Source organism: Dipodomys ordii, unplaced genomic scaffold (assembly GCF_000151885.1).
Source record: "Dipodomys ordii isolate 6190 unplaced genomic scaffold, Dord_2.0 Scaffold14, whole genome shotgun sequence".
NCBI classification, from domain to species: Eukaryota; Metazoa; Chordata; class Mammalia; order Rodentia; family Heteromyidae; genus Dipodomys; species Dipodomys ordii.
In genome coordinates this window covers 11,301,493-11,328,967 of record NW_012267230.1, presented here as the reverse complement: position 1 = coordinate 11,328,967, position 27,475 = coordinate 11,301,493, and the positions used below count along the sequence as shown (strand labels likewise).

The following is a 27,475-nucleotide window of genomic DNA, read 5'->3' as shown; positions in this document are numbered from 1 at the left end:
TCCGGGCCGCTCGACGACGACGCTCCCGCGGGGCCCCCGCCTGAGGAGGACGCGGCGGCGGCGAGGCCGCGGGAGGCCGCGGGGGATGGAGGAGCGGAAGGAGGAGGGCGAGGCCGAGATCCAGGAGCACGGGCCCGAGCACTGGTTCTCCAAGTGGGAGCGGCAGTGCCTGGCCGAGGCGGAGCAGGACGAGCAGCTGCCCCCCGAGCTGCAGGAGGAGGCGGCGGCCGCCGCGCAGCCCGAGCACAAGCAGCAGAAGCTGTGGCACCTCTTCCAGAACTCGGCCACCGCCGTGGCCCAGCTCTACAAAGGTGAGGCCTCGCCGCCATCTTGGCGCCGCCCGGCCCTGCCCCGGCGCCCCCCCCCTCCCTCCGCACCCCGGGGTGGATCCCCGACGATTTCAGACCCCCCACCCCGGTGTCGGTCCGACCGGGAGGCCCTGGGAAGAAACCCCGGCCACAAAATGGCGAAGGAGGAGGAGGCGGCCCTATTGTGCCCCGGGGCCGGCCTCGGGGTGGGGACTCCGGGACAGGGGCGCCTCCCTGTGGCTTTCCGGTCCCCCCCCCGGGGCCTGGCTCCCCCCCCTCCTTACCCACCCCCGCGGCCTGGTTCTCCCCCTCCCAAGTGTGGCCCCCATCTTCCCCTTGTTCCCGATCTCCCGCTGCCTCTGGGATCCTGAAACCCGTGAACAAAATGGCGAAACCTAATATGGCCGTTCTGGAGTGATTGACGCCCAAATAACATTCTGTTTTCTCTTTCTCTCCTCTCCGTCCTCGTGTGTGTGTTTTTGTTTTGTGTTTGTGTGTGTGTGTATGTGTGTGTGTGTGTCTTTCTCTGTCTCTTCTCTGTCCCCCCCTCCCCTCTCATTTCTGTGTTTTTATCCCCTTCCCCCTCTTCTCTTTCTTCTCTTTTTTCCTTCCAGATCGAGTATGTCAACAGCCAGGACTTTCTCTCTGGGTCCCCTTCCAAAACGCAGCCACGGCCGTCACCAACCTCTACAAAGGTAAAGATAACCTTGGTCTGCATTGTCACCCAAGGGGAAATTGGGGAAGGGGGGGGGGAAACAAATGGCCGTCGCCGGGTGTTTTCTGTTTCTCTTGTTAACCTTGAATACTTTCTTTGCAACGTGAGAATCTTGGTGGTGGTCCAGCTAGATCAGTCCTGGACAACGATTTTGACCCCTCTGCCACCTCCCTAAGATCCGGGGTTGTAACTGGGGACATTGGGTTGTCATCGTTCAAGGGTCTGCTGTTAGCATTCAGTTGGTAGAGGCCACTGATTGTACCCCAGGGCCTAAGACAGCCCCCTAAGGCCCTCAGGGCTCAGTTAGGCTTAAGCAAGCTGTATCCCCAGGCTGACCCGTGGGTGACTTGGAACAGGCCTCAGGCAAGAAAGAAGGGTTCCAGTCCCAAGCAGGCCTGGACCGAGACCTTATTCTGGCCACTTAGAGCATGGTAGTATGGTAGCATTGAGGTGAACACTCACTAATTGGAATTATTCTTTTATTAGAACTGCTGCTCTTCCTTAGCAGTTTCATATGCTGTTTTTTTCCCCAACTACCTCATACCTGCTTGTACATTACCAGCAGGAAATCTGCAAAGAGTTTTGAAGTGCTAGGCTTATGTTTTTATAGTGGTGCCTTTGCTGGACTTCATTTTCTTTCCCCTTTGTGATGGCATGAAGTCTTGGCCTTGGCCATTGTACTCTGTTAACAATGAATTTGATTTTGTGCCTTGCTGATGGGGTAAGATTTGGAGCTCCCCTCCCTTCCTTTTTTTTTTTTTTGGGCAAGGTTTCTAAGGAAAAAGATTAAAGTTTTGACTGTTAATAAAATTGTAATTAAGTCAAATACATTCAGACTTCTGTTGTTGGGGCACGGGGGCTAAGCAAACCTTCTAACCATTTGAGCCACACCCTTAATCTCCTTTCAGCCATTAAGAGCTGAGGAAAGTAATGGGATTTTGTTTTTATTCTAAAATAGCAAAGTAGGTTGAAATAGGATATAGAACATATCCTTGGTTCTCAGATTATTTTTGCCTAAGAATTTGCAAATGATGGCACTTTTTGTAGGATGAATGTCTCCTATTGTGAGAACTCTTGAGTTTTTGAGGACAGTATTTGAGAACTTTAGCAGAATCTTGTGAATAACATTGGAAGTCAGGAATAGTCCAGCTCTGTTGAAAAGTGGTGTTTCACCGGCCAGCTTTTGATTTGTGTAGCTGAATTGCTTACTTTTATTTTTTGTGGGGGAAGGAGGTCTTGGGGATGGAAATCAGGGTATCATACCTGCTAGACATGCACTCTACTGCTAAGCAGCATCCCCTGTATTTTGACTAATGAATAGATTGCTTACTAACATCCATCAGTACTTAAGAGTCTTAGCATACCCTTTGGAATGGCTTTGATTTCATCTGAAAGGGAATTTTGAACATGTACAAAATTCAGTTTGAAAGTTTCTTAGAGTACAACATATATACAGTAAAATTCCTTTTTTTAAAAAGATGTAAACAATTGTTTTGTAAGTATGTACTATTACTAAACAAAAGATGCTCATTCCCTACCTTGGCAATGGCAGTCGCTTTTCTGGTTGCTGTGTATTTTCTGTATATAGTTTTCCATTAGGACCAAATGGTCTGTAGTCTTCTGTTGGTGGCCTTGACTTAGCATAATGATTTTGAGGTGGACCCACTTATTTTATATTGCAGGCAGTAAGGGGCCTGTGTTTTTAAATTACAGAGTATAGAATTGTGTTGTTTGGTGGTACTATGGCTTATCGTTTTGCATTTGTGTGAAGGGAAAGGCAATCCATTTCTAGTATTTCTTTGTGCTGGGCTCTTATACCAAGCTACCTATAAACATGAATGTCCTCTGGTTTTGGTGCCATTGTTACAGATGGATTATAACCTTTTGGGACTAAAGCTAGCAAGTTTCTTTAATGCTGATTATAGAAGAAGGTGTACTCAGAAATGAATGCTGAACTCTTTGTGTTTATAAATTTTGGTTGTTTAAGACATCTTACTCTTGGAGACTTGCAAAGAGTGGATTAGTGTGTGTGTGCACCCATGTGTGCATCACTGGTCCTGAATCTTGAACTTTCGGGTGCTGCTCAGGTTTTTTTTTTGGGTGGTGACTTGGAGTCTCATGGACTTCTGCACCACTTTTCCTGGCTTCCAACAGACATCCTCAGATCTCAGCCTCCAGAGTAGCTAGGATTTCAGGCATGAGTCACTAGTGCCTGACTTAGAGAGTGGATTACTCTTATCCTTTCTCCTTTCATTATTTTTAGGACTTTCTAGAGAATGGGCTGTAGGAATACTTGGTTACCTTAAATAGAACTAATAACATTAGTAAAATGTTGTCACAGGACAGACTGCATTTAATAGTGATAAATTTAAATCAGATTATTCAGTTTTCATTAAATACAAGGGAGAAGATTAAGATTTGGGGGATCCTTTTTTTTGTCGGTCGTGGGGCTTGAACTCTGGGCTTGGGCGCTGTCCTTGTGCTCTTTAGCACAAGGCGAACACTCTACTGCTTGAGCCACAGCACCACTTGCGGTTTTCTAGCAGTTTCTTGGAGATAAGAGTCTCACGAACTTTCCTGCCCAGGGTGGCTTTGAACTGCTATCCTCAGATCTTAGCCTCCTGAGTAGCTAGGATTACAGGCGTGAGCCACCGGCGCCCGGCTTGGGGGTATCCTTTAAGATAACTTGCTGAATTTTATGTAATTTGGACTTAGCTGGCAAGCTAAAAATGGCTCCTTTTGTAACTGGGGAAAAACTTATACCATCTTCTTGATAAATTCTAAAATGATTTGCACAAAGGAAGGTCAGAATTGAGGTAGAAGTTAAGAGGGTTGGGGCTCTTTTAATTTCAGTAGGCTTCTGAAGAATTGAAGGTTCAATTGGTTTGGTTGGAATACTAGCTTGAGAATGTAAGATGGTCTTGTAACCTCAGTGAGGACAGATGTAGTTGAGTAAATGGAATACATGGGCCTTTACTCCACTCCACATAGTGATCAAACTTTGGCTTCCTTATTTTGAAAAGGGGAAGAAGGTCCTGATTGCTGGTTCTCCCTCCCACCTTCCCTCCCTCCCTCCCCTCTCTTTCTCTCCTTCTCTTTCTCTCTCTCTTTCTTTTTCTCTCTTTCTCTTTCTTTCTCTTGGTTGGTTGTGAGGCCTGAACTCTGGGTCTGGGCGCTGTCCCTCAGCTTAAGGCTAGTGCTCTACCACTTGAGCCACAGCACCATTTCCAGCTTTTTCTGCTTATGTGGTGCTGAGGAGTCGAACCCCAGGGCCTCATGCATGCAAGGCAAGCCACCTTCCCAGCCCCTGATTGCTGGTTCTTGATTTGATAGTTCCAAAAAAATGAAGTCTTCAGTATTGGGGGACCCTGGCAGAAGGTTGTTTTTAATAGCTGCAACTAAAGGGAGTGAAAAGTTAGAGGTCATTTTAACTTTGACAGGATTGATGCTTACCTGGGAAATGGGGTCAAGTCTGAGTTTGCTTTGTTGGGGGCCTGAGTACTGTTGGTAAGCCCTCTTTCCCTGAGCTGCTCTTCTAGCATGGTGCAGTTTAAATCCAACTCCTCTGGCCAGGGTGGGGGTGGGGCGGTTTATTTCAGACACAGTCTCCTGATTTCTCCATAGGAAGGAATTCTGTCTAATCTGGAATTCCTTCTACTGCTTTGGGCTCCTTGCTCATTTACTTATTTTTTTTTTAAGTTCTTCTTAAACTGGAATTTGAATTCAGGTTTTACACATGCTAGGCAGATGCTCTACCACTTAAGCTATGCCTACAGCCCTGCCTTTACATTTTTATTTGCATTTGAAGCATTGATTGTCACACACATACACACATCTTTTGATGCTACTTTTATTAAAAGATAATTCTGAGTGTCCTTGAGCAGATCTGCCCCAGGTGTCTGTCCTAGCAGTACTGAAGCTTCATTATGGTTGAGTCTTGGAAGTCTGCTGTCAGATTGAACTCAGATCTTGGCTCCAGTACTTGTTTGCTGTGTGGTTCTGAAGACATGTTGGAGCCAGGTATTTCTCCCATTGTGCGCTCTGGTTTTCTTAACTGTGAATGGGCCTAAGTGCCCACAGATTACAGTACAAGCTCTTAGTTTTGTGCCTTTCATGTTGGGAGTAAATGTTGATAGTGCTGTATTAGCGATCAACTTTCTCCAATGTTTCCTACAGTAGGCAGTGTTTAATAGGAAGGGAAATAACTCTAGTTTTTTGTGTGCTAGAATAAGCTTTGTTGGTTGCACCTACTTCTATCTCCTTTCCTAAGAAGTAAACATGCAGCCTTTCCCCGTTGGCTCAAAGCAGGAGGGCTAAAAGAACTCTTATTTTGAATGCATTGGCATCAATTTGAGGCTTTCTTTTCCTTGAAGTAACTGAAAATACTAAACTAAGTAATGAACTCAGTGCAAAAGGCATGTACCCAAAGACCTTAAAGTTGTTTCTGCTTCTTTTCTCTTGTTCCTTTCAGTTTATAAATGCTTATACAGTTCCTTTTTTTTTGCCAGTCCTAGGGCTTGAACTCAGGGCCTGGGCTCTGTCCCTCAGCTCTTCAGCTCAAGGCTAGTGTTCTGCTACTTGAGCCACAGGGCCACTTCTGGTTTTCTGGTGGTTTATTGGAGTTGTCTCAAGGACTTTCATGCCCAGGCTGGCTTTGAACTGTGGTCCTCAGATCTCAGCCTCCTTACTTAGTAGCTAGGATTACAGGCATGAGCCACCAGTGCCCAGCTCTACAATTCCTTTTTAAAAAGTTAAAAAAAATCAAACTCTTGGATCTTTTATTGAGGCTTGCTCAGAATGGCTGGTTAGTGGCATAATTTCATAAAGAGGTTGAAAGGGCTGGGAAGGTGGCTCAGTGGCAGAGCGCTTGCCTTGCATGCATGAGGCCCTGGGTTCGATTCCTCAGCACCACATAGGCAAAAAGAAAAAAGCTGGAAGTGGCGCTGTGGCTCAAGTGGTAGAGCACTAGCCTTGAGCTGAAGAGCTGAGGGACAGAGCCCAGGCCCAGAGTTCAAGCCCCACAACCGGACCCTAAAAAAAAAAAAGAGGTTGACATTTCTTTTTTAAAAAGTCTTTTAAACCATGGGTGAAAATTGAGTTTTCTAGAGGTTGACATTTCTTTTTTTAAAAAAATCTTTTAAACCATGGGTGAAAATTGAGTTTTCCAGGTAGGTTCAAGTCTATGCCCATTGCAGACTGACAATTCTTGGCCCTCTGTCAAAATAACTCAAAACTTGGCTGTCACTTTCTTCAGTACTAATAGTTTTTTTTTTTTTTTTTTTGGTTGATTGGTTGTGGGGCTTGAATTTAGGGTCTGGGCTATGTCCATGAACTCTTTTGCTACCACTTTGAGCTACAGCTCTACTTCTGATTTTTGAGTGGTTAGAGATAAGAGTCTCCTGAGGACTTTTCTGCCCAGGCTGGCTTGATTCTCAGATCTCAGCCTTCTCATTAATTAGCTAGGATTACAGGCTTGAGGCCCCAGTGTCTGGCTTTTTTTCTTTTTGTTGGCCAGTCCTGAGGCTTGAAATCTGGGCCTGGGTGCTATACCTGAGCTGCTTTTGCTCACGGTTAGCGCTCTACCACTTGAGCCACAACTTTTCCAGCTTTTTAAGTAATTTTTAAATTGAAGATAAGAATCTCACAGACTAGGCTGAGGGCCTTGCCTTGATCCCCGATCCTCAGATCTCATCCTCTGGAGTAGGATTACAGCCATGAGTCTGATTATAGCCATTGCCATCAGAGTGCTTAGCAGCTTTGGGGGTCCTCCCTTTCTGGAGTTTTGTATCATCTTTGTCTTTTTACCTCTGACTTGCTACATTTGTTTCCATACCTACTTAGTTTTCTCTGTCCTGCTTTTCTCCTTGGGGCTGACCATCCTCTGTTTTTTTTTCAGAAAAATATAAAATTTCTTCATGTGCTTTGGAAGCAGAAACTTTGATCTAGTTGACATTTAGATAGGACAAGTTTGTAGAAACTTAATTGCTTCTAGGTTTGCACATTTTTGGTTTATCCTCTTTTTTTTTTGGATCCGGTCGTGGGGCCTGTATTCTGGGCCTGGGCGCTGTCCCTCAGCTCTTAAGCTCAAGGCTAGCACTTGAGTCACAACGCCACTTCCGGCTTTTTTCTTTTTGCTTATGTGGTGCTGAGGAATCGAACCCAGGGCCTCATGCATGCAAGGCAAGTGCTCTACCACTGAGCCACCTTCCCAGCCCCATATCCTCTTTTCTTTGGTTCTATGTATAAGGTAGGCTTGAGAGATAACTTCATTTCCCTTAAATGATTTTTAGCTCATTTCAGAATCATTCAAGTTCTACATAGAATTTTCTAGGTCATCTTAGGTTTATCTACTCTTTTAAAAGTTGGGGTTCCTGTGCATCTTTGCTTGAAGAGAAGGTAGAGTGCTGTTTCCCTTTAAAATGGAGTTCATTCCTGTTCTGTTATGAGGAAATGAGAAATCAGATACTGGCTGTTGTGGTGACTTAGCCATTATTCAGATTGTGAGACATGAGAAATGGCTTCCCTCTTGGTTTTTTTTTTTTTTTTTGGAGCTAGGCTGACTTGTAAATTTTCTGTTTCAGTGCTGTAGCAGGATTCAGGCATGTGCCACCACATGACCTTACTCTTGAGCTACTTTTTTTCTCTGGCTATACTGGGTCTTAAAATCAGTGTTGGATGCTTGCTTGGCTGACTTGCTCAGCTGTCACTCTTATTTTTTTGGTTGGTCATGGGGCTTGAACTCTGGGCCTGGGTGCTGTCCCTCAGGTCTTCCAGCTCAAGGCTAGCGTTTTATTGAGCCACAGCCCCACTTCGAGTTTTCTGGTGGTTCATTGGAGATAAGACTCTCATGGACTCTCCTGCCTCCTGCCCTGGCTGTCTTTCAATAGGGACCCTAAGATCTCAGCCTCTTGAGCAGCTAGGATTATTTGCATGGGCCACTGGCGTCCTGCTCACTCTAATTCTTGAGACACACTTCCAGCCCTGCTTTTCGCTGGCTCTTGTAGAGATGGAGTCTCAGTAGACTTTCTTCCTGGGCTGGCTTTGAACTGTGATTGTCTAGAGCTTAGCCTCCTGATGAGGTAAAATTATAGCATCAGCCACCTGCATCTAGCTTAAAGCTTTTTATTACCTGCAAAATTAGGTTAATTTTCTCAAAGTTACAGTCATTTAAGTGATATGTGAGTTAAAAAAAATTTCTCACTTTCTTTTGAATCTAACAATTGAAGACTGGCCACCTGGGGCTGGGTAGGTGGCTCAGTGGTAGAGTGTTTGCCTTGCATGCATGAGGCCCTGGGTTCGATTCCTCTGCACCATATAAGCAGAAAAAAGCCAGAGGTGGCGCGGTGGCCCACAAGTGGTAGAGTGCTAGCCTTGAATTGAAGAGCTGAGGGACAGCACCCAGGCCCTGACTTCAGGCCCCATGACTGGCAAAAAACAAAACAAAACAAAAAAGATTGACCATTTGTTGAGAAGGTCTTGTGCACAGCTGTACTTTCCTCTGAGGATTGAACCTTGGGATTGGTGTGGGCTGAGCTACCTCTGAGCTAGAGCCTAGTCTTTTTTCACTAACACAGATTCAGTCAGTGTGAGATTGATTCATGTTTTCTTTCTGGCACATAGGTCTTTATTGTATGACTGTTGATTTTTGCTTTTAGTCTCCTTTACATATGGCATACATAGAAGTAAAGCCAGGAAAAGTAAGAGACAGAAGGTTCAAGGATAAGGCAGCAGCTTACTGGATGTCTTTAAAAACACTGTTGATGTTTTGCTAGCACAGCAACTGACTAAAAATAAGTTTCAGTGACTTGAACTTTCAAGTATGTTTTTGAATTCCCAGGTTTGCTACATACCTCAAGTCCAGAGGGGAGTTTTAAGGCAAAGTTACATAGGAAGACCTTGTCTCAAGGGAGAAAAAAATCACTTCTCTAGCATTTTACTAACTAAACAATAGCCAAGTCATTATGCCAATCATGTATCTGATTTCTTATTTCTTCAGACACAAGCCAGTCATAAATGAATGGAAGGCAGCATTTTTGAAGATTTTAAGTTAGACAAAAAACTATTGGGAATTAGAAGCAGAATGATTGAAAGCTTTGTTAGTCAACATTTTTTTTCCTATTCTAAAATGTTTACGGCAGCGTGTGTTTCTGTTTCTGGTGCTGAGCCTTTTGGTAGGACTGCATCTCCAGAGTGACTTGGTACAAGTCAGATGAGCATGGGTGGCCTGAGTTGTGTGTAATATTTAGACATCTGCTCAGTGGTGTGCTTGGTGCTTCTAGCTAGCTAGCTTTCATGAGAATTCACTCTTCTGAAGTAAAGTGTGTCCAATGGTTAAGGAACCCCCTCAATTACCTTGCTTTCCTCATTTGTAGCAAAGGGAACAGAAAAACCTGTCTCAAGGTACACCATGTTACTTCCTCTCTCTTCTCATGAAGTTTTAATAAGCACTTGATAACTTTACTGATAATACTGTTGTTATTTTAGGTAACTTGGCTTAAACAAAAGTCCCTGTATTTCTAAGTTACTGCTCTTTTTTTTTTTGCCAGTCCTGGAACTTGAACTTAGGGCCTGGGCATGGTCCCTGAGCTGCTTTTTGCTCAGGCTAGCACTGTACCACTTGAGCCACAGTGTCACTTCTGGCATTTTCTGCTTATGTGGAATTGAACTGAGAGCTTCATGCATGCCAGGCAAGCAGTCTTACCCCACTAAGCCACATTCCTAGCCCTTGTTTTGTTTTTAAAGAACAAGATAAGCTTTAGGACTTGTAATTAGTGAACTCCAAATTTAGACCATTAAGATTAAATATGTGAGCCTGGTGCCAATGGCTCATGCCTATCCATAATCCTAGCTACTTCAGGAGGCTGAGCTTTCAGGATTGAAGTTCAAGGCTGGCCTGGGCAGCAAAGTTTATGAGCTTATTTCCTAATTAACTAGCAAAATGCCGGAAGTGGAGGTATGGCTTAAGTGGTAGAGCATCAGTTTTGGATGAAAAAGCCAGAGTTAAAGCTCCCACTATCAATACACACACATACTAAAGCACTCATGCAAAGATTAACTGACATTCCCAAGGACATACATTTCAAATTACCAGATCACTTACAGGTGGGGTAATTCATTTTTATTAACTCGTAAACAGTTTTCTTTAGGAGGAAATGTAATGTGGCTGTAATGATCATCCATGTATCTTTTCTTTTTTCCTAATAGAAAGCGTGGATACCCATCAGCGAAGTTTTGATATTGGAATTCAGATTGGCTATCAGCGACGCAATAAGGATGTGTTGGCTTGGGTTAAAAAACGCAGAAGAACTATTCGTAGAGAAGATTTGATCAGCTTCCTGTGTGGAAAGGTTCCTCCACCACGAAACTCTAGAGCTCCCCCAAGACTGACTGTAGTGTCCCCTAACCGAGCTACTTCAACGGAAACTAGCTCATCTGTAGAGACTGATTTGCAACCCTTCCGGGAAGCCATAGCCCTGCATGGTAAAGCCGTTTAAACATATTTCTTTGGAAAAATGGTTAAGATGTGCCTGTGGACCTTTTTTATGTTAGGGTTAGGTCTAGAAATATCGGCTGTTTCTGTCTATATTAAGTAAACAACTTGCTCTAGAAATGTTAAGTAGACTGTAGGCTAAGGATTTAGGGACAATTTTTGACTGTCAGCCAGTCTTAAAAAAAAGTTTTTAGGAGGTTAATTTGGCCTCGTTTATGTTACAGTAGTATTTTTTCTGCAACATTAACTAAAATTCAACTTACTGTGTGTTGTACATATTCTTTTCTGAATCAAAGAGGAAGTACTTGGGTCTTAAGAATTACATTTTTAGTTTCTTCGAGAGCTGGTCTATGACAAGCAAGCACAGAAGGTAATTGTTGAGTTAGTCCTCACAGGAACTGCCTTTAACACCTCTTCCCCAGTGTGCTGTGGAGGGCTAGATAACCCAAACGAGAGGGAAATGTCATTGATTGTCCTCCTGCGTGCTATCCTTTGAGTCCTTACTTCGATAGGATTGTGTAGAGGTGCAACTGCACCTCTCCAGATCCAGACCCATCAGAGGGCATTATTGGCTCAGAGGCTTCATTGTTACTGGAGAAGCCTGGGGAATGCCCTCATTCATACATCTGTTTCTCTCTGCTTTTTACTACAGACTTATAGAACAGACTGTTAATGTCTCTATGATGATATGTCAGGAAAACCTAAAACAATAGCAGCAAAATGAAAAAGGTAAAACAGTGAAGCAAGATGAAAAACATTGATTAAATCTAACCGATGATGGAATAGGTAGAAGCAACTGCTAGTGAGGCAGGCCAGTGAGTCCTGTTAAAAGTCTTCCTAGGCCATCTGGAAATTAGCCTGGTAATTAATAAAGATAGTGCAATATGTATGATCCAACTTTTAATGCCTATAATCTGAAAACTTTTTTTATTCCTTTTTGTAACTAGAGTATGGAGTTGGGAAGTAGTTTTTCCTGATAACAAGTTTTTTTTTTTTTTTAAAGAAAAAACACTGCAAGAATCCCCTCTTGTATGGATTCACTGCTATGCGTTCTACACTGTTTCCAAATTCTAGAATAGTAAAGCTGCTCAGAACTTTTTTTTTTTTTTTTTGGTCAGCTGTAGGGCTTGAACTTTGGGCTTGGGCGCTGTCCCTCAACTCAAGGCGAGCGCTACCACTTCAGAACTTTTTAAACTTGGGCACAAATGAGCTTGACCTGTTCCTACTGAACTAGGGTTTCACATATTTCTTCTTTGGGTTGGAAAGTCAGTTACAAGAGGTATATATAGTTGGTCAGGTTAATGTCAGTGATATAGTGGGTTTCCTTATCTCTTGACTTTTCATTAAATGGCATTTATGATTCATTCCATGCTAGTATTCTGTCAAAGACAGCTTTAAGAAACAAGCCTTGCTTGCTGTAAAATCTTTTATTTAAAATTTTCTGAGACTGGGACTCAAACTTGGTACTTGACACTTGATAATTGGCTAGCAATCTACCACAGTTCCAACCCCTGTAAAGCCTTGTGTGTGAGTGACACTGGGTCCTGCTAGACAGACTATTGCTGAGGCACACATTGGCCTGCTGTAAAATCTTTTTTTTTTTTTTTTGGGTCCAGTCTTGGGCCTGAACTCTGGGCCTGGGCGCTGTCTCTCAGCTCTTCAGCTAGCGCTCTACCACTTGAGCCACAGCACCACTTCCGGCTTTTTTTCTTTTTGCTTATGTGGTACTGAGGAATCGAACCCAGGGCCTCAGGCATGCAAGGCAAGTGCTCTACCACTGAGCCACCTTCCCAGTCTCTGCTGTAAAATCTTAATGCAAGAGTGTGCATAGTAAGAAGGGCAAGCTGTCCTCCTCCTCAAGAAAAAACTCTTCTCTTGACTCCTGTTACATTTGCTCAAATTGAATCTGCTCAACCAGTGACAATAATAGCTACATTTGAACTTTGGGAGTTCCAGTGATGATACAGTTGTAGAAGAGACTTAACAGTTTAAATTAAGCATAAATTGTGAGGTGGGGGCTGGTTGTTGAATTCAGGGCCTTGTACTCGCTAGACAAATGCTTTACCACTTGAGCTAGGCCTGCAGCCCAGTTCTCCCTGCTTTTGGAAACAGTCTCATCTCAGAAGACCATGCTGGCCGGGAATTGGAAATGGTACCCCATGCTGCATCACAGAAGTGCTAGGATTACTGGTGAGCATACTCTGCTCAGTTTTAAATAGTGATTTTTTTTTTTAAACGTGTCAATGCTGGGCATGGAACCAATGTGTTGTGCATGCTGGGCAAGTGCTGTACTACTGAGCTGCATCCCCAGCCCAATTATGAGGGTTTTAAAAAGCCGATATAGGGTTGAGGAGGTTGCTCAGTGATAGGGTGCTTGCCTAGCACGCATGAGTCACTGGGTTCATGCCCTGTCACTGAATAAAACAAAACAAAAATGTTAAATATAAAACTTATGGGGTGGAAAAATAGTTATAAAGTAGCTATACATGAGAGACAACTTACTATTCAGGTTCATACCTCTAGTTCATGCGGGTAAGGTTATTTTAATTAGGTAAGAAGACCTCTTGAAACAACAAGTAGTATACTGAATTTTATGAATTTGCAAGAATATCAGTGTTGAAAAAGCTAGTCTGATCTGAGTGTTTAAAGGTAAGCATTTAAAAGAGGTTTAGGAAGAAGGCCTTCCTAACTAGTAATGTATGTTCACAATTATCTTTACCTGGTATCCTTATGAAGTGATTTGTCATAGTTAGTAAATTTGAAGTAAAAACTGTTAGGGAGGTCTTCTATTTTTTAGTTTTTCTTGTTATTACAAAGGTGGTGTGCAGAGGACTTACAGTTACAGAAGTCAGGTTAAGAGTACATTTCTTTTTTGGTCAGTCCTGGGGCTTGACCTTGGGGCCTGGTCACAGTCCCTGAGCTCCTTGGTTCCTCAAGGTTAGCTCTATCACCCAGCCAAAGCACCTCTTCTGGTTTTGTTTTTGTTTTTGTTTTAGTGGTTAATTGGAGGTAAGAATCTCACAGACTGGCATGTAAAGCCTGGACTGGCTTCAAACCTACGATGCTCAGATCTCAGCCTCCTGAGTAGCTAGGAATGTAGGTGTGAGCCAGCAGCACCTGGCAAGAGTATAATGGATAATGTTACCCCCTGCCCTTGTTCTGTCCCAATTTTTTTCCTCTAAAGTGGTCTTTTAAAATGTATTTGGAAGCTTTTTATAAAAAAAGTTTTCTTACTGGTGGTACCAGAGATTGAAACTAGGTCTCCATAGGTCCCCTCCTGGCCATAAGCCATGGCAATCTGCCTTTTAGGTCTCCCGTCCTTGCTGGGATCACAGGTGTGTGCCACTAAATTTAGCTTCCCATTTAACTTGGGATAAGTAGACACACTGGATTCAGCTATGGGTTGAGGAGAGTAGTTTTGCCAACATTTCTTCATGCAGAACTCCCAGCTGCCATTCTAGCCTCCCAAGTAGCTAGGATTAGAGGTGTGAGCCACTGAATCCTTCCTTAAGGAAACATCTTAATTAGGGTATATTCTGTGTCAGAACTTAGTTTTGCATATAGTTGACTTTGTCAAATTTGAAATATTACTGAGGACAAACCAAAGTTTTTCAATCTTTCCATTTGAGGAAAAGTCTGCATTTTAGGTTTCCATAGAAGGAACAAAGAGACATGGGAAAAGAATGAGGCAGACTTGTTCATAAAGTATACTTCATTTTCCTCCTTTTATCTCTTTTCTGTCTTTTATCTCTTTATGGAGGTGTTTTTTCTCTTGAGTATTTTCAGCATTTTCCAAACACTGTCACAACCAATATCTACACCAAACACACCGGTGTACCAAACATTTGTGTTTTATTTGAAGAAAAAAGATGAGGTATTTGCAGAGTAATTTACGTACACAGAATGTAACAGTAAGTTAGAGCTCCTGATAGATAACCTCAATGAGTCTTGGGGTGGCCCACTTTAGCAAGAGAGAAGAGGTAAAGAATTTCAATCAAAAGCACATCTTTCAGTTAATGGTTCTTAAAACAGTTTCAGTCAAAACAACTTTAATTAATGATTGGCAGAGTGTAAAGCTATAACCAGTACTTTTATTTTTGACATATCTAGAACTTGTTAATACTCAGCTGATTTTTTGTGTGTGTGGGGGGTCTGTCTTAACCTTGTTAATCTTCATCTTAAAATAACATTGAGAATTTACTGAAAGCTGAATTAAACTCAGTTCAAACAGATTTCAAGTGGATTAAAAAATCCCCCTTGACTACTTTGGTTCTCGCCAATGTTTTTCATGATAATTCTTGGAGCCATCCTTGCTCTTCAAGAAAGAGCCTCTCAAAAAAAAAAACCTGGAAGTGGCGCTGTAGCTCAAGTGGTAGAGCGCTCGCCTTGAGTTGAAGAGCTGAGGGACAATGCCCAGGCCCAGAGTTCAAGCCCCACGACCTACCAAAAAAAAAAAAAAGAGCCTCTCCTTTTCTTTGGCTTGGGTCTCAGGATTCTAGCAATAGCTACCACCTTTGCAGGTCCTTCAAGGGGCCAGATTTGTAAGTCTTTAGGTTTCCCTAGTCTTTCAAACTAGTCATTGTCTTATATCATTGTCCTGTGGAGCACATCTCCTAGTGTATTCTGTAGTCATTTGTCTTCAGATGACATTCTCACACAACTCAGCCTTCTGTTCCAGTGATAGCTAGCACACATCAGCTCCTACAACTTCTTCAGTCAGGAAGATAAGCAACTGGAGAGCTTCCTTTTTTCCTCCCTCATAGTTGTTGGATTTGAAGTCCTAAATGTGATATGTGTAAGATAAAACCTTAGGGTTTTGTTTTCCTTCTTACTAGTATCTGGATTTGAACTTTCAGGCCTTGCTTTTTGCTGATTATTTTGGGGATAGAATCTCAAGAACTTTTCTCCCTAGGCTGACTTTGAATGTCTGTCTTCTAGATCTCTGTCTCCCAAGAAGCTAGGACGAGCTAGGATTATAGACATAAGCTTAGGCTAATCTTTCTGCTCTTGCTTCCCATTTCTGAACTGTCAGTTTTTCATGAGATCACTGTAGGTATCTTTTCTTTTGTCACATTTCTTCTAACTATTACAAGGTAGTATGGTCCCTTCTTGTCAGAAATTCCAGCTATACCGTGTTAACCCTTAAAGTGCTGTGTGTGCTCTTGTACAAGTCTTACCTCCCCCACCTTTTCATTCTCTTTAAGACTGATCACCGGGGTGGGGGAATGTGGCTTAGTCATGTAGAGTGCTTGCCTAGCATGCATGAAGCCCTTAGTTCAATTCCTCAGTACCACATAAACACAAAAAACTGGAGTGACTCAAGTGGTAAAGCACTAGCCTTGAGCACAGAGGCTCAGTGACAGTGCCCAGGCCCTAAGTTCAAGCCCCAGGACTGGCGGAAAAAACAAAACTAATCACACAACACTTCTGTAGTGCTGCTTTCCTTTTCTACCTTTTTTTTTTTTTTAAGCAGAATCTGCTGTGTGGGCTAGAGTGGACTCAAACTTTTGCAATCATCTACTTTAGTTAGCTTCCTAAGTGCTGGGATTTCCAGTGTTTGCTACCATGATCAACCGGTTTTCCCTTCCCTCCTTCTTAGTAGGGTTTGACCTCTGTAAGTTAGGCATATGTAAATTGACACTGTAGAATTGACACTTAATTCTCTCATTCTTAAAGCCTTTCCTAAATTAGGCCTTACTTAATATCCAGGCAGTTCCTTCCTGTTGATTGGGGCTATGTTAGTGTGGGGCTCCTTGTTTGGTTCCTTTTGACTTCTGTAGAACCTACCAGAGTCTGGTACAGTTGTAGTTTGAAGTTATTTACATAGATCTGAGAAGCGAGTGACTTCACGCAGTAGTATCTGAGACATGGAAAGAGTTGAGGATTGCAATCCTCAGATGACTAGAGGATGAAACCTGTGTGTAAATCTAAGGATGCAAAAAAATAGAATCTTAAATTAGAATAAGGCCTTTGAAGGGCTTGAGGCCTTTCTTTAAAGACATGAGCAAATAGACAAACTTCGTGTGTCTCTGATCTAGATTTGAAGATGAATATGAATGGTTTGTGGCCAGTTCACTCCACTATGTGTCTTTGGCTCACCATAGCAGGGAGAATGCTGTCATGCCCTATAGAATCTTGAACCACAGTGCCACTCCTGGCCTTTTCTGTTCCTTTGGTACTGAGGAATTGAACCTAGGGCTTCATGCATGCTAGGCAAGCACTCTACCACTAAGCCACCTTCCCAGCCTCCCAAGTCATCTTTTAGAAGGTAATACACTTATGTGGTATGAGAGCCTGTTCTCTATGGTACTGTGTTCTTGCCTTGAGAAAAGGTTTGTTGGTTAGTTCTGAGTCTGGTGTGGGTGTTTGCCCTCTGCCTGCTCGTGGTAGACAGGACATAAAATAGTGGACTTAACACTTAACCCTGGATGTCGTGTCGCAGTGGTCTTTGAGGATCCTTTGCCTCTATAAACTGCAGCTTTCAGTGCTGTTAATTTAGACAGCCATACTACTCCTTCCTTAGATACTACTTGCTAAGCTCTTGGACTTGTTACCTGTTGATAAGCTAGGGAAATAGGTTACATTCTCTTTCACCTCACTGAAGAGACATTAGGGTAGGTAGATAGGTAGGTGTTTGTTGGAGTAGAGGAAAACCTGCTGGGATTTGAATTCAAGGCTTTGCCAGGCAGGTGCTCCACCACTTGCCATACCACCCTGCCTGAGAGCTTCTGAGTTCACTTGCCAGGCTTATGTTGTCTCAAAAGCTTAGTTTGAATTGTTTGTCTTTGTGAACTCTGTTGTCATTACTGGAATTGGTTCAAGGGTACATAGTGAGGAGGGACATGTATTCTGAAGGCAGAGCCAGATGCTGGGTGAAACTTCACTTATCTTCCCCCCGCCCCCCTATCACGTCACTTCAAAACCCCCATCATTTTGTAGCTTGCTGACCCCGGCTCATGGATATTTGCTGCTGGGTGCCATTAGCTCAAGCCTGTAATGAGGCTGAGGTCTTAGGATTGAGGTTTGAAGCCAGCCCAGACAGAAGAGTCTGTGAGACTCTTTAACTCCAATGAATCAACAAAAGACTAGAAGTGGAGGTGTGGCTCAAGTGGTAAAATGTCAGTTCTGAGTGAAAAAACCAACCTATAGAAGGCTGAGGCCCTGCGTTAAGCCCCAGTACAGACACACAATAAAATCAGATACTTAGTTTTTATTGGCTAGATAACTGACTATTTTGACTGCAGTACTTGTAATCAACATCAGTATGCTAGAGTTTTTAACACTGAAATTATGCCTCATTTCACACAAAGGCCAGTAACAGGCAGGATCTGGTGTCATTATTAGGCACCGATGGGGAACACTGCCAACATTGGCACTTGACTGACATTTTCTTAGCAAAGAATAAAGAACAACAAGAAACAGTATCTTCTCAATTTCAAGTTTGTCTAATGTTGAAGGCAAATTAATAAGACGATGGGCTAGTGCTTTTTGCCAGCATATGTGCTGAGAGGGACTTGAACAGATTCAGGCAATCCAGCCTTTACTGTGACGCTTGGGAATTTCAAGAACAGAGCAAGAGATTGAATAGGTATTTTTTATTTTCTCTTTTCTCTCCTTCTCTCCTTCTCCCCCCCCCCCCCGCCCCCCATGGGATTTTGCTGTATTGCTCAGAGGATCTCAAACCCTTGTGTTCCAGCAGCAGTTGGTTGAACATTGAGTTTGGTGTTAGGTTTTCTGATTTGTGCTGTTAAGTCCTTCTGCAGAGATGTGGCGGTGTTGGTCCTGGCCATTCTATAGCCCTTTCTATAGCCCACCACTATCTAATTCACAGAGTACACAAAACCACTCTTCGTTGGAGGCATGGGCAGATGGCTACTAAAGATGGATAATTGTTTCTGACCCATTAGGAATCTGTTAGTCTGAAGAGTTTGATCTACAGGGGATCTGTTAAGGTCTAGTGGTTTTTTTTGTGCTTTTGTTGGTTGTGGGGCCTTGAACTCAGGGCCTGCGTGCACTGTCTCTGAGCTTTATTGCTCAAGGCTAGGGTTCTACCATTTTGAGGGACAGTGCCACTTCTGGTTTTCTGGGAGTTAGTTGGAGATGAGAGTCTCAAGGACTTTCCTGCTCCGGCTGGCTTAGAACCGTGATCCTCAGATCTCAGCCTCCTGAGTAGTCAGGCTTACCAGGCATGATCCACTGGTGCCCGGCCAGGCCATTATGTCTTACATACCTTAAAACCTTCATTGTTAGCCTTTGCCCTATCTCATCTAACATCCTATGGGCTATATTTTCTTAGTCATTAAATTGCTTGACATGGTTTGATCTGGAGAATCTGGGTGTGGGGACACTGTTAGAAAAATGTGACTATTTGCATTTGGATTCAGGGGTTTTAAGTAAAGTCAGAAAAACAGTTCACCATGAAAAATTCATAAGGCAAATGGCTAAAATGAGACAACCTCTTTAGAGTTCGTAAAAAGCTGTAATTTTTTTTTTTTTAGCTAGTTGTGAGTTACTTGATAACACAAGAAAGAACTTTGTGTTTGGTTCTCTCATCCTCCCTGCCACTCACCCATCCCTCACATTGATGTAGCTAAATGTTTAGAAACATATTTTGACATTAAAAAAGAGAGAAACTTCTAGCAGTTACCAGTGGCAAAAGGGTTTATGTCCTACCATCTTTCAGAGTCCTTCCTTTTCTTCTGAACCCCGCACTCCTGGCAGTGTGTGGAACATAGTATGTACATGGAACGTAGTATGTACATTGATTCTTGATGATGATAATTGAATATTGCTGTCTGAACTTAAAAAAAAATCAGTTGTGGGGCTTGAACTCCAGGCCTAGTGCTGTCCCTGAGCTCTTCAGCTCAAGGCAAGCACTTGAGCCACAGCCCCCCTTCTGATTTTCTGGTGGTTTATTGGAGATAAGAGTCTCATGGACTTTCCTGCCTGGGATGGCTTTGAACTGTTATCCTCATATTACAGGAGTGAGCCACCGGCACCCACCCAGCTTGTCTGAACTTTTTGAAGTAACATAACTGATGACTATTTACACTGAAGTGTGTCTCTGAAAAGTTTATCTAGAAATTAAGATGTCAGAAATGAACGCGCCAAAGCAATCTCTTCATTGCTATAATTGATCATACTATAATTGATTATAGTATTTCAGTCTTAAGTTCTCTCTAAAGGCTGGAACTTGTAACTAAATTGCTTTTCTTCCACTAGCCTCTAACAATGAGAACAAGTCAAGCCAATTAGATGGCATTAACAGTTGGGATTTTTTTTATTGAGGTGAAGTTGTTTGAAGTAGGACATTAGATTCAACATCAGTAATAAGAGTTGTCTTGAACGTGTAGTAATATTTTGTTGCCCTTTTTTTTTTCATTACAGTGAAAGAGGAGGCCATGTCTCAAAGCCAGTTTACTTACCTAGCACTTAATTTAGTAGTTACTGAGTTTAATATCCTTTTAATATACTCATTAATTTTCTTAAGTAAATTCTTGGAAAATTTGAAAATTTCCAAAAATAAAGTATTCAGTATCTTGTGATCTTACTATATAGAGATAAATGCAGTTCAATGTTTGGTGCATTTTCTTTTTTTAATGTATAAATATTAAACTTATTTCATAGTTGAGATCATATTGCATATATGGTACTGTATCTTGCCTTTTTCATTTTAACATGAGCATTTTTTTCTCCCATGGCTTTAAAAACTGTCTTTGAAAAATGGAAAGCATTTTGGGCTGTCAGCATTAACTGAAAATGTTTTCTTGGTGTGACACATGTATCTTTGTAATTGGTTTGATTTATTTAGTGTGCTTTACTTCAATAAAAATTCAGTATTTCACTGTACAGCTTGGGGGGTGGGGAGTGGTATCTACTTCACATTACCACTGTCTTCCTAGTAGAGTTGTTTTTAAGCTTGAGCTCCCTGCACGTGTAAAACACGACATCCACACCACAGTACTTGTCTGCCCTGTGTGCACATTTGAATAGTGAGTACACTTCATTCCAAGGAGTGGAAATGCCAGGTTAGGGCTTCCAGGCAGGGTGGTACCCACTTTGTTCCAGCTTTGGGGATTTCAGATCCTGAGCCTGTGCTGGTAGGTCTCCAGTACCTGTTCCCTTCCACCGGGCGGAAGCCCCTCTGGCCACTGCAGTGGACCAGTGCAGTGAGATTGATTGGGTGGGCATTCAGTCCTTCTCTGCCTGTGTGTGACCTGTGTGCTAGAGGATGAATTACATGTAATTGACTTTGCGAACAGCATTTTATGACCCTAAGCATGAATTTGGTATGACAATAATAGCTGTGCTACTTTTAATAATTGCCATGTAACTTGGATTCCTATAATCTGGACTGTTAAGTTTGTTTTAGCTCCATTGAAAGTTTTCAGAGTATGATTAAGTCATCCTAATATTTTTCCTACTCCTGCACTAATCATTTTAAATGAATACAAAAGCTTTTAAGACTGAGTTTTATTTATCTTGTATTAAGCAATTGAGACCTTTCTGTCTAATGCTACTTGTTCTGCTTGCTTTTTGTCAATTGATATTCCCATAGCCATTTTGAAAAAGTGTGTTTTTAGTAGAAATTAAGTTGTATGCCCTCAGGACGTACAACTTAGTTTTTTTTTGTTCTGAAGCATGTTTAGATTTTTTTGTATTTGTATAGGCCTGTGTTCATGTGGCTTAGCTAATAAGGTTTCCTAAAGCAACTTCCAGTAGTTGTCATTGGTTTATAAAATAAAATTTGGGCTGTTTAAAATGCATATTTTTTTTGGTTGTTAATCTTCAATTTTTTTTGTTTTGATACTTGTGAAAACTTTTGGGGGACTATTAGTGAGTCAAACTTTGAAAAGATTTTCACTACTGAGAGTAGGTTATGTGATTTTATTTGAGTTGTTAAACCCTAAGTCACAACCCATTAGAGAAAAAGATTTTCCAGGAATAACAGCATTTTTCAAATTGGCCAAAAGATGTTTAATGTATATTTTCTTTTTATTGGAGAAGTTGAAACAAGAAACATTTGCTTGAAGTGAGTAGTCCCCTTCTGATGTAATGTTTTGATGAGGCTTTGGTATTTGTTTACTGCCATGGGACCCTAGGGACTCACCATTAACAATGGGTGGTTGTGTTGAATTCTTCCTGTAGTTTCAGATGATAAAAGGGGATCCTGAATGTAATAACTGAAGTAGCTCATTTTATTGCCAAGTTCTCCAATGTAATAGTTACCTCAGAATCTTTTGCATTATGGAGCAAATAATAAAAAGGGTGTATGAAAATATTGGATACCTTCTAGTAGTATATTGTGAGATTGGGGGAAAGGAACAGACAGACAGCTCTCTCCCTGAAGAGTTTGTCAAGAGTGTAGAACTGGGGGGAAAAAACCCCAACAATTTGCGAGTAATTGTAAGTGTGACATTTGGTTGACTGACAAACTTGATTTTAGTTTAGTGAGCAGCCAGTAGCCTGCATTTATTTGCTTATTTGTTGAAGTCAGCAGCTAACTGAGTTTTTATTTCAGTGTATTTCAAATTGTGGGATAGGATTTTAACATATTCTTCTGCAGTATTCAGTGTTACTATGTTAGTTCACTAACCAGAGATGAAAAGACTGCTTAGAGGAACAAGAGATGATTTTCTTAGCCCCTTTTACCTTCTGTGTGTGTGTGCATGTGCCTGCGTGCGTGTGTGGTGGCTGGAATTTCCTTTTTATTTTTTTGAAGTGAGCTTGTAGGTTGGGATGAGGAAGGTACAGTTCCCCTTTGAAGATGTTATTTGAAGAAGCAGGCAGTCAGAACTAATGTGTGGGCCTTTGAGCATAGGAAAGAGGTTGCTTCTGTGGTCCAGATCTGGAAAACAGCTGCCCACAGGCACGGCTAAGGGCTGGGGTAGCTCACCCTGGTGACACCTGACTGGTAGGCGGAAGGGAAATGCACAGAGGGGAAGGAAGCAGCTGGCAGGCTGGAGAACAGGAAGGAGTGGGAAGTTTTGAGTCAGGAGAGAAGAGGCAACAAGTGCCTGGGAAAAAGAGGAGGGACAGGTTAGGAGAAGCAGGGAAGTTGCTGGAGGAGCTTGCAGGCCTTGGGTATTGGCCTGAGTAAAAGAATGCCAGTTACTGATGCTGGTGAGATGCTGGCGCTGCATGATTCATTCTTAGGGTGAAACAGGAAGGAAGAGCTACTTATGGATCAGAGAGATGCAGCTGCTTGTCCTAGCCCCAGGCTGCTGCCACTTTGCCTAAAGCAATTGAGGCTTTAAGCGGAGGTGGTGTATACACACAGTGAAGTTGGTCTCAGCTCTTGCCTTTTGACCTTGGGTATAACTTTTTTTTGCTAGTCCTCCAAATGTTAGTATCTTTACCTTTAAAAAAAATAGGTGATGGTCTTTTAGAGGTAGTAGAGGAAGGGACATGTAATTTTCTGAGATCATCAGTGGGAAGAGGGGGTGCATTTTCTAGGGAAGGCCGGGGGGGGGGACTGGTTGGGTGAGTGCAGAAAGGAGAAGTAGAAGCTGCCTGGAGGAAGGACAGCAGTGGGAATTGGTTGAGGCCATGGAGGGGAACATTGTTCCAGAATATTTTAGAGTGAGAACATTTTAGAGTGAGAACTAGTATAGGGGGCAGAGATTATTTTGTGTGTGTGTATGTGTGTACACGCTTGTGCGTGTGTGTGTGTGCGCACGTGCGTGCAGGTGCACGCACACACTGACTTTGGGGCCTGAGCTGTTGTGCCAAAGGCTGGTGCCAGAGCCCCAGTTCTAGCTTTTGTTGATTAATTGAAAATAAGATTTACATGGACTTTTCCTGCCTGGGCTTGCTCCCAACCGTGATCTTCAGATCTCAGCCCCCTGAGAAGCTAGGATTAAGAGCTACTAGCACCTGTTCAGAGATTTTTTCCTTTCAGTTTCATTTTTAAGTTTAAGCCACATTATAGTTCAAAATTAGAGCAAATGGGCTTCTACCAAAACAAGCCATTAAGCTTATATTAAAATCTCAGGTACAGGCCCTAGTCTTCAAACATGTGTTAATAATCATTGTAAATTTAGTCGTAACAAAGTCTCTAGGTGAGGTTGGAGTAATCCAATGAAAAAGTCATAGGTGGAGAGTCCACAGGCCAATTTAGGCTTCCAAAATTCAACACTATTACGATCTTTGTGGTCTGACCTGACTCAGGCCTTGCACACAGAGTTTGATCTTGATCATTCAGTGTTGGAATATAAGTTTGCTCCTTAACTGTTTAAGATTCTAAGGAATGAGTGTTCCACAGTTAGTACTGGGCCTGTTGTGGGTTTCAGGACTTAATAACAAAGCAAAATTCCTTACCCAACTCTGCCTTCCTGACTTGGGGTGTCCTAAGGGTATCAGATAATGTTCACACCTGGGAGTGATGATGATATGCCATCTGCCCAGGGCTTGGTATTCAAATGTCCTGACATTTTCAGCTTGGCAGCGTGGGCATCTTGCCTAGGGGGCTTGTGGGACCACTTGGGCCTGGTAATGATTTCTTGCTGCCTCCATTTATTTATATTACATGTAGACGTGATCCACGGATTGTGAAATGAAATGATCATGATCCAGTGATCATGAAATCACCATGAAATGGTGATTGGATAACCAGATGTTCTGATTAGAGCAAGCACTTCCCATCCTCATCTGAAAGTCACATAATAAGGGAGAATTTCATGATGGATATGACACATAGTAGGCTTTCTGTAACTGCTGTCAATATCACACCTATTGGTAGTATTGCCAAGGTCAAAGCTAGCTGATGAGTTCTTCCAGAATAAAATGGTGACTCCTTACCAAGATAACCAGCAGACATCGTTGACACTGACAACATGAAAGAAAAATAAAGTGGGTTGCTTTCGTAAGGGTCAAATAATTGAGCAACTCTAAAACCTCTTTTCTTCTTCCTAGGTCTTAGTGGTGCAATGGCTAGTATAAGCGTGCGTTCGAGTACCCCAGGCTCTCCTACACATGTAAGCAGTGGATCGAATGCTAGTCGAAGGAGAAATGGACTCCATGATGTCGATTTGAACACTTTCATATCAGAAGAAATGGCACTCCACTTGGACAATGGTGGAACTAGAAAGCGTACCTCAGCCCAGTGTGGCGATGTCATTACAGACTCACCAACCCATAAACGCAACAGAATGATCTAAACCGCAAACATTTTCACACCCACCATGCTGCTTGAGAGCCACTTGATCCTCAACATATACTATTATTGCAAAGGAAACATGAGGCCATCTTCCCTTGTTCACTGTTTAAGACAAGTGAATTCTATAGTGGTTGCCATAAAAGGAAGGTCTAGGTATTTACAGTAGATGCCTCTTGTAACTATGGCTTTCTCTCAAAACTATAACCCTAGCAGAGGACATCAGATATTGTATAGTCATTAGCAAGATCATCATAGATAGGCAAACATATCCGTTCCAAGGCTAAAAGTGACCTTAACTGTATTTATTCTCAAAGGGAAAGGAAATATCAGATGTTTATTTGGTTATAGAATGCTTTTTTTTTTCCCTCGTATCTTCCTTTTCTCCTTTTTTGGGGGTCCATTTCCTGCTGTGTTAATTTTGTTTCAACAGTATTGCCAGGTTCTTATAATTGTCTAAAAACATGATTTGGCTTCCTCGTCAAATCCACAGGCTTCCATTTTTGCAACCGGCACTGTACCATGCACCTGGTTTTTAGTTAGTTTTTTTTTTTTCTTCCAGTTTCTAATTCTGGTAATTGTGTGATGTAAAGAGGTGCTATGATGGTCATGCAATTAATACTTAATACTGAATCAATATACAGAACTCTATTGGATTCACTTTGTGTGTCTTAGTGCTCTAAAAATAGCAATATGATTAAACTGCCCCAGATTAACCCTATAGGCTTCAAATACTCAGTTTTCAGACAAGTACTACTTCCTGTGGGGGCTTTTTTCCCTAGGGTAAATGGAAACTGTCTAGACTGCATTCGAGGGGACGTGAAAGAGGGCATGACCTTTGAGAGTGGGCTTCCTTTTTGGTTCAGTGTTGGCTGGTGGGAGATGGATAGTGGGGCTCGCTATTCTAATCTTGCCTGTCCTGTTTTCAGTTTTCATGGATGCCCCACTGTTCAGTTTCCATTGTAGTGGGTGAAAGATGACAGAGCTCTTGTTTTACCAACTACTAATGTGATCACAACTTACTCTACCTTGTCCCTCCTCTCCTCAGAAGTACAGTTTGGAATCTCATCCTGGAAAACGATGGAATCGCATGGAGGTTCTCTAGACATTAGTTAGATCTCAATAAAAGTGCTCATTAGAGTCCTCTTTGGGTAAATGTAAGACCTCTTGTAGCTACAGCGTTTTAGAGCATGCTTCATCTTCATTTTTACTATCTTGACTTGAATGATAGTCTTTTTTTAGATGAAGAACTGATGTCAGCCTGCCAGGTACTGTAATTTATTCTATCCTATTATTATATTATATATCAAGTTAGGACAGTGAAAAAAATGTTTCCTTGCAGACTTAGTCCAGTATCAGTTACTTCCTGTTCCTTAAATGACCATTGCAAATCAGTGTAAGGGTTTTTCAAGTAATTACTCACAGCACTTTGTTAAAAGTTTGCAATTTTTTCAGCCATTTAATAATACCTTTCTGTGAAGAAACTTTGCTAAGTTAACCATTATTGATTGGGTGGGATGTGAGTGGAATGTTAGAAATGTGGTGTGAATTGAAGTTCTATATTATTAGATATAGCCCTTATTTAAAACAGTGAAACTCAGACTCAAACTAGGAATGAAAGTGAGGTATTCCACGATTTATTTTTTTTTCAAAAGTGGATCATTTTTTTGGGTTTGTTTGAGTATAATAGCAGGAAGAATTATAGCAATCTGTCATTTTACCTGAAACGGACAAGCCTATGTATTTTCAAGTTTCCCTTTGGAATATTCAGAAAGACATTTTGAGTTATCTTTGCTTTTTTGTCTTTGTGCATTTAGTCTGGATTTGGGTTTCGGCAGTGTGAGGTGTTGCCCCTGAGAGGCCAGAGCTCCGGTTCTGAAGGGTTTTGAGATAATCCCCCACATCTTGGTTCTATTTCCTCTCTCCAAGTTGAATAACAATATTTTTGGTTGTTTTGTTTAAGTTGGTGCTCTGACGCTTAATCTTAGGGCCCTTTACTCTCAGTTGTCAAATTTTGATAAAACATGTGCCATTTTCTTTGGTAAGAGAAAGCAGGTCTTAATGTCTGCCAGAACACAGTTTATATGCCCATTGGCTCCATTAAACTTTTTAAAAACTTTAGCATCCGTTACTTTTTTCCACTGCATTAATACCAAATGCTTCTTGTCATCTCATTGTCCGCTTCCCTCCGGTCTCTGACCCCACTGCACGGAACAGCCCTGCGGGCTTCCTGGTCACAAAGGGAAATGATTTCTAATTTTGGAGAATTTTAGTCTTGACAGCTTAGTTCAAAATTTTGTGCCTGTTTAAATGCAAAACAAATCATGAAAGATTGCACAATTGTTTGGTACTTTGAAAAAAAAATAACATTTTCTTTTCAGCCTTTTTTTCCTTTTTGAGACAGGGTTTTGCTATGTAGCCCCTGCTGGCCTCGACCTCTTACTCCTCCTCCTGCCTCAGTCTCTGGGATGCTGGGTGTAGAGAACAGAACAGGCTCATTTCACGCCTGGAGGTTTGTGTGGGGAACGCTTCCTTCGTGAAGGGGCGGGTCTAATTCTTAGTTCAGCTCCTGTTGCCCTACTTCACACCCTGATCTGTTCGCGTCTGCACTGCAGCGTTCTGAGCGTGGCTAATACTAAAGAACTTTATTATGATGTTTAGTATTTTGCACAGCAAAAGTAATGGAAAGCATTTGGCTAAACCTAAAGACCTGCAAGACAGCTTACTTCTTCAATGTGATTTACCCAACTGGAATAGTGACACACATCTTTTAAATCATAAAGTGAATAAATCATTGAAGATAACAA

General features: G+C 42.1%; 1 protein-coding gene across 1 annotated transcript; it reads left to right on the top strand.

Moving 5' to 3' along the window:
* Window positions 1-6: 6 nt before the first annotated feature.
* Window positions 7-27,475, top strand: LOC105982091 (chromosome unknown open reading frame, human C16orf72). Its single transcript, XM_013011518.1, has 4 exons — window positions 7-311; window positions 923-1,003; window positions 10,228-10,503; window positions 24,428-27,475. The coding sequence occupies exons 1-4, from the start codon at window positions 86-88 to the stop codon at window positions 24,670-24,672; spliced, it is 828 nt and encodes a 275-aa protein (XP_012866972.1). The 5' UTR covers window positions 7-85; the 3' UTR covers window positions 24,673-27,475.

What these genes read in the sequence shown, in the direction of transcription:
- LOC105982091 (XM_013011518.1), top strand. Translation starts at nt 86, where the DNA reads ATGGAGGAGCGGAAGGAGGAGGGCGAGGCCGAGATCCAGGAGCACGGG. An exon ending in CGTGGCCCAGCTCTACAAAG is followed by an intron (nt 312 to 922) that starts GTGAGGCCTCGC and finishes TTTTCCTTCCAG; the next exon opens with ATCGAGTATGTCAACAGCCA. An exon ending in CGTCACCAACCTCTACAAAG is followed by an intron (nt 1,004 to 10,227) that starts GTAAAGATAACC and finishes TTTTCCTAATAG; the next exon opens with AAAGCGTGGATACCCATCAG.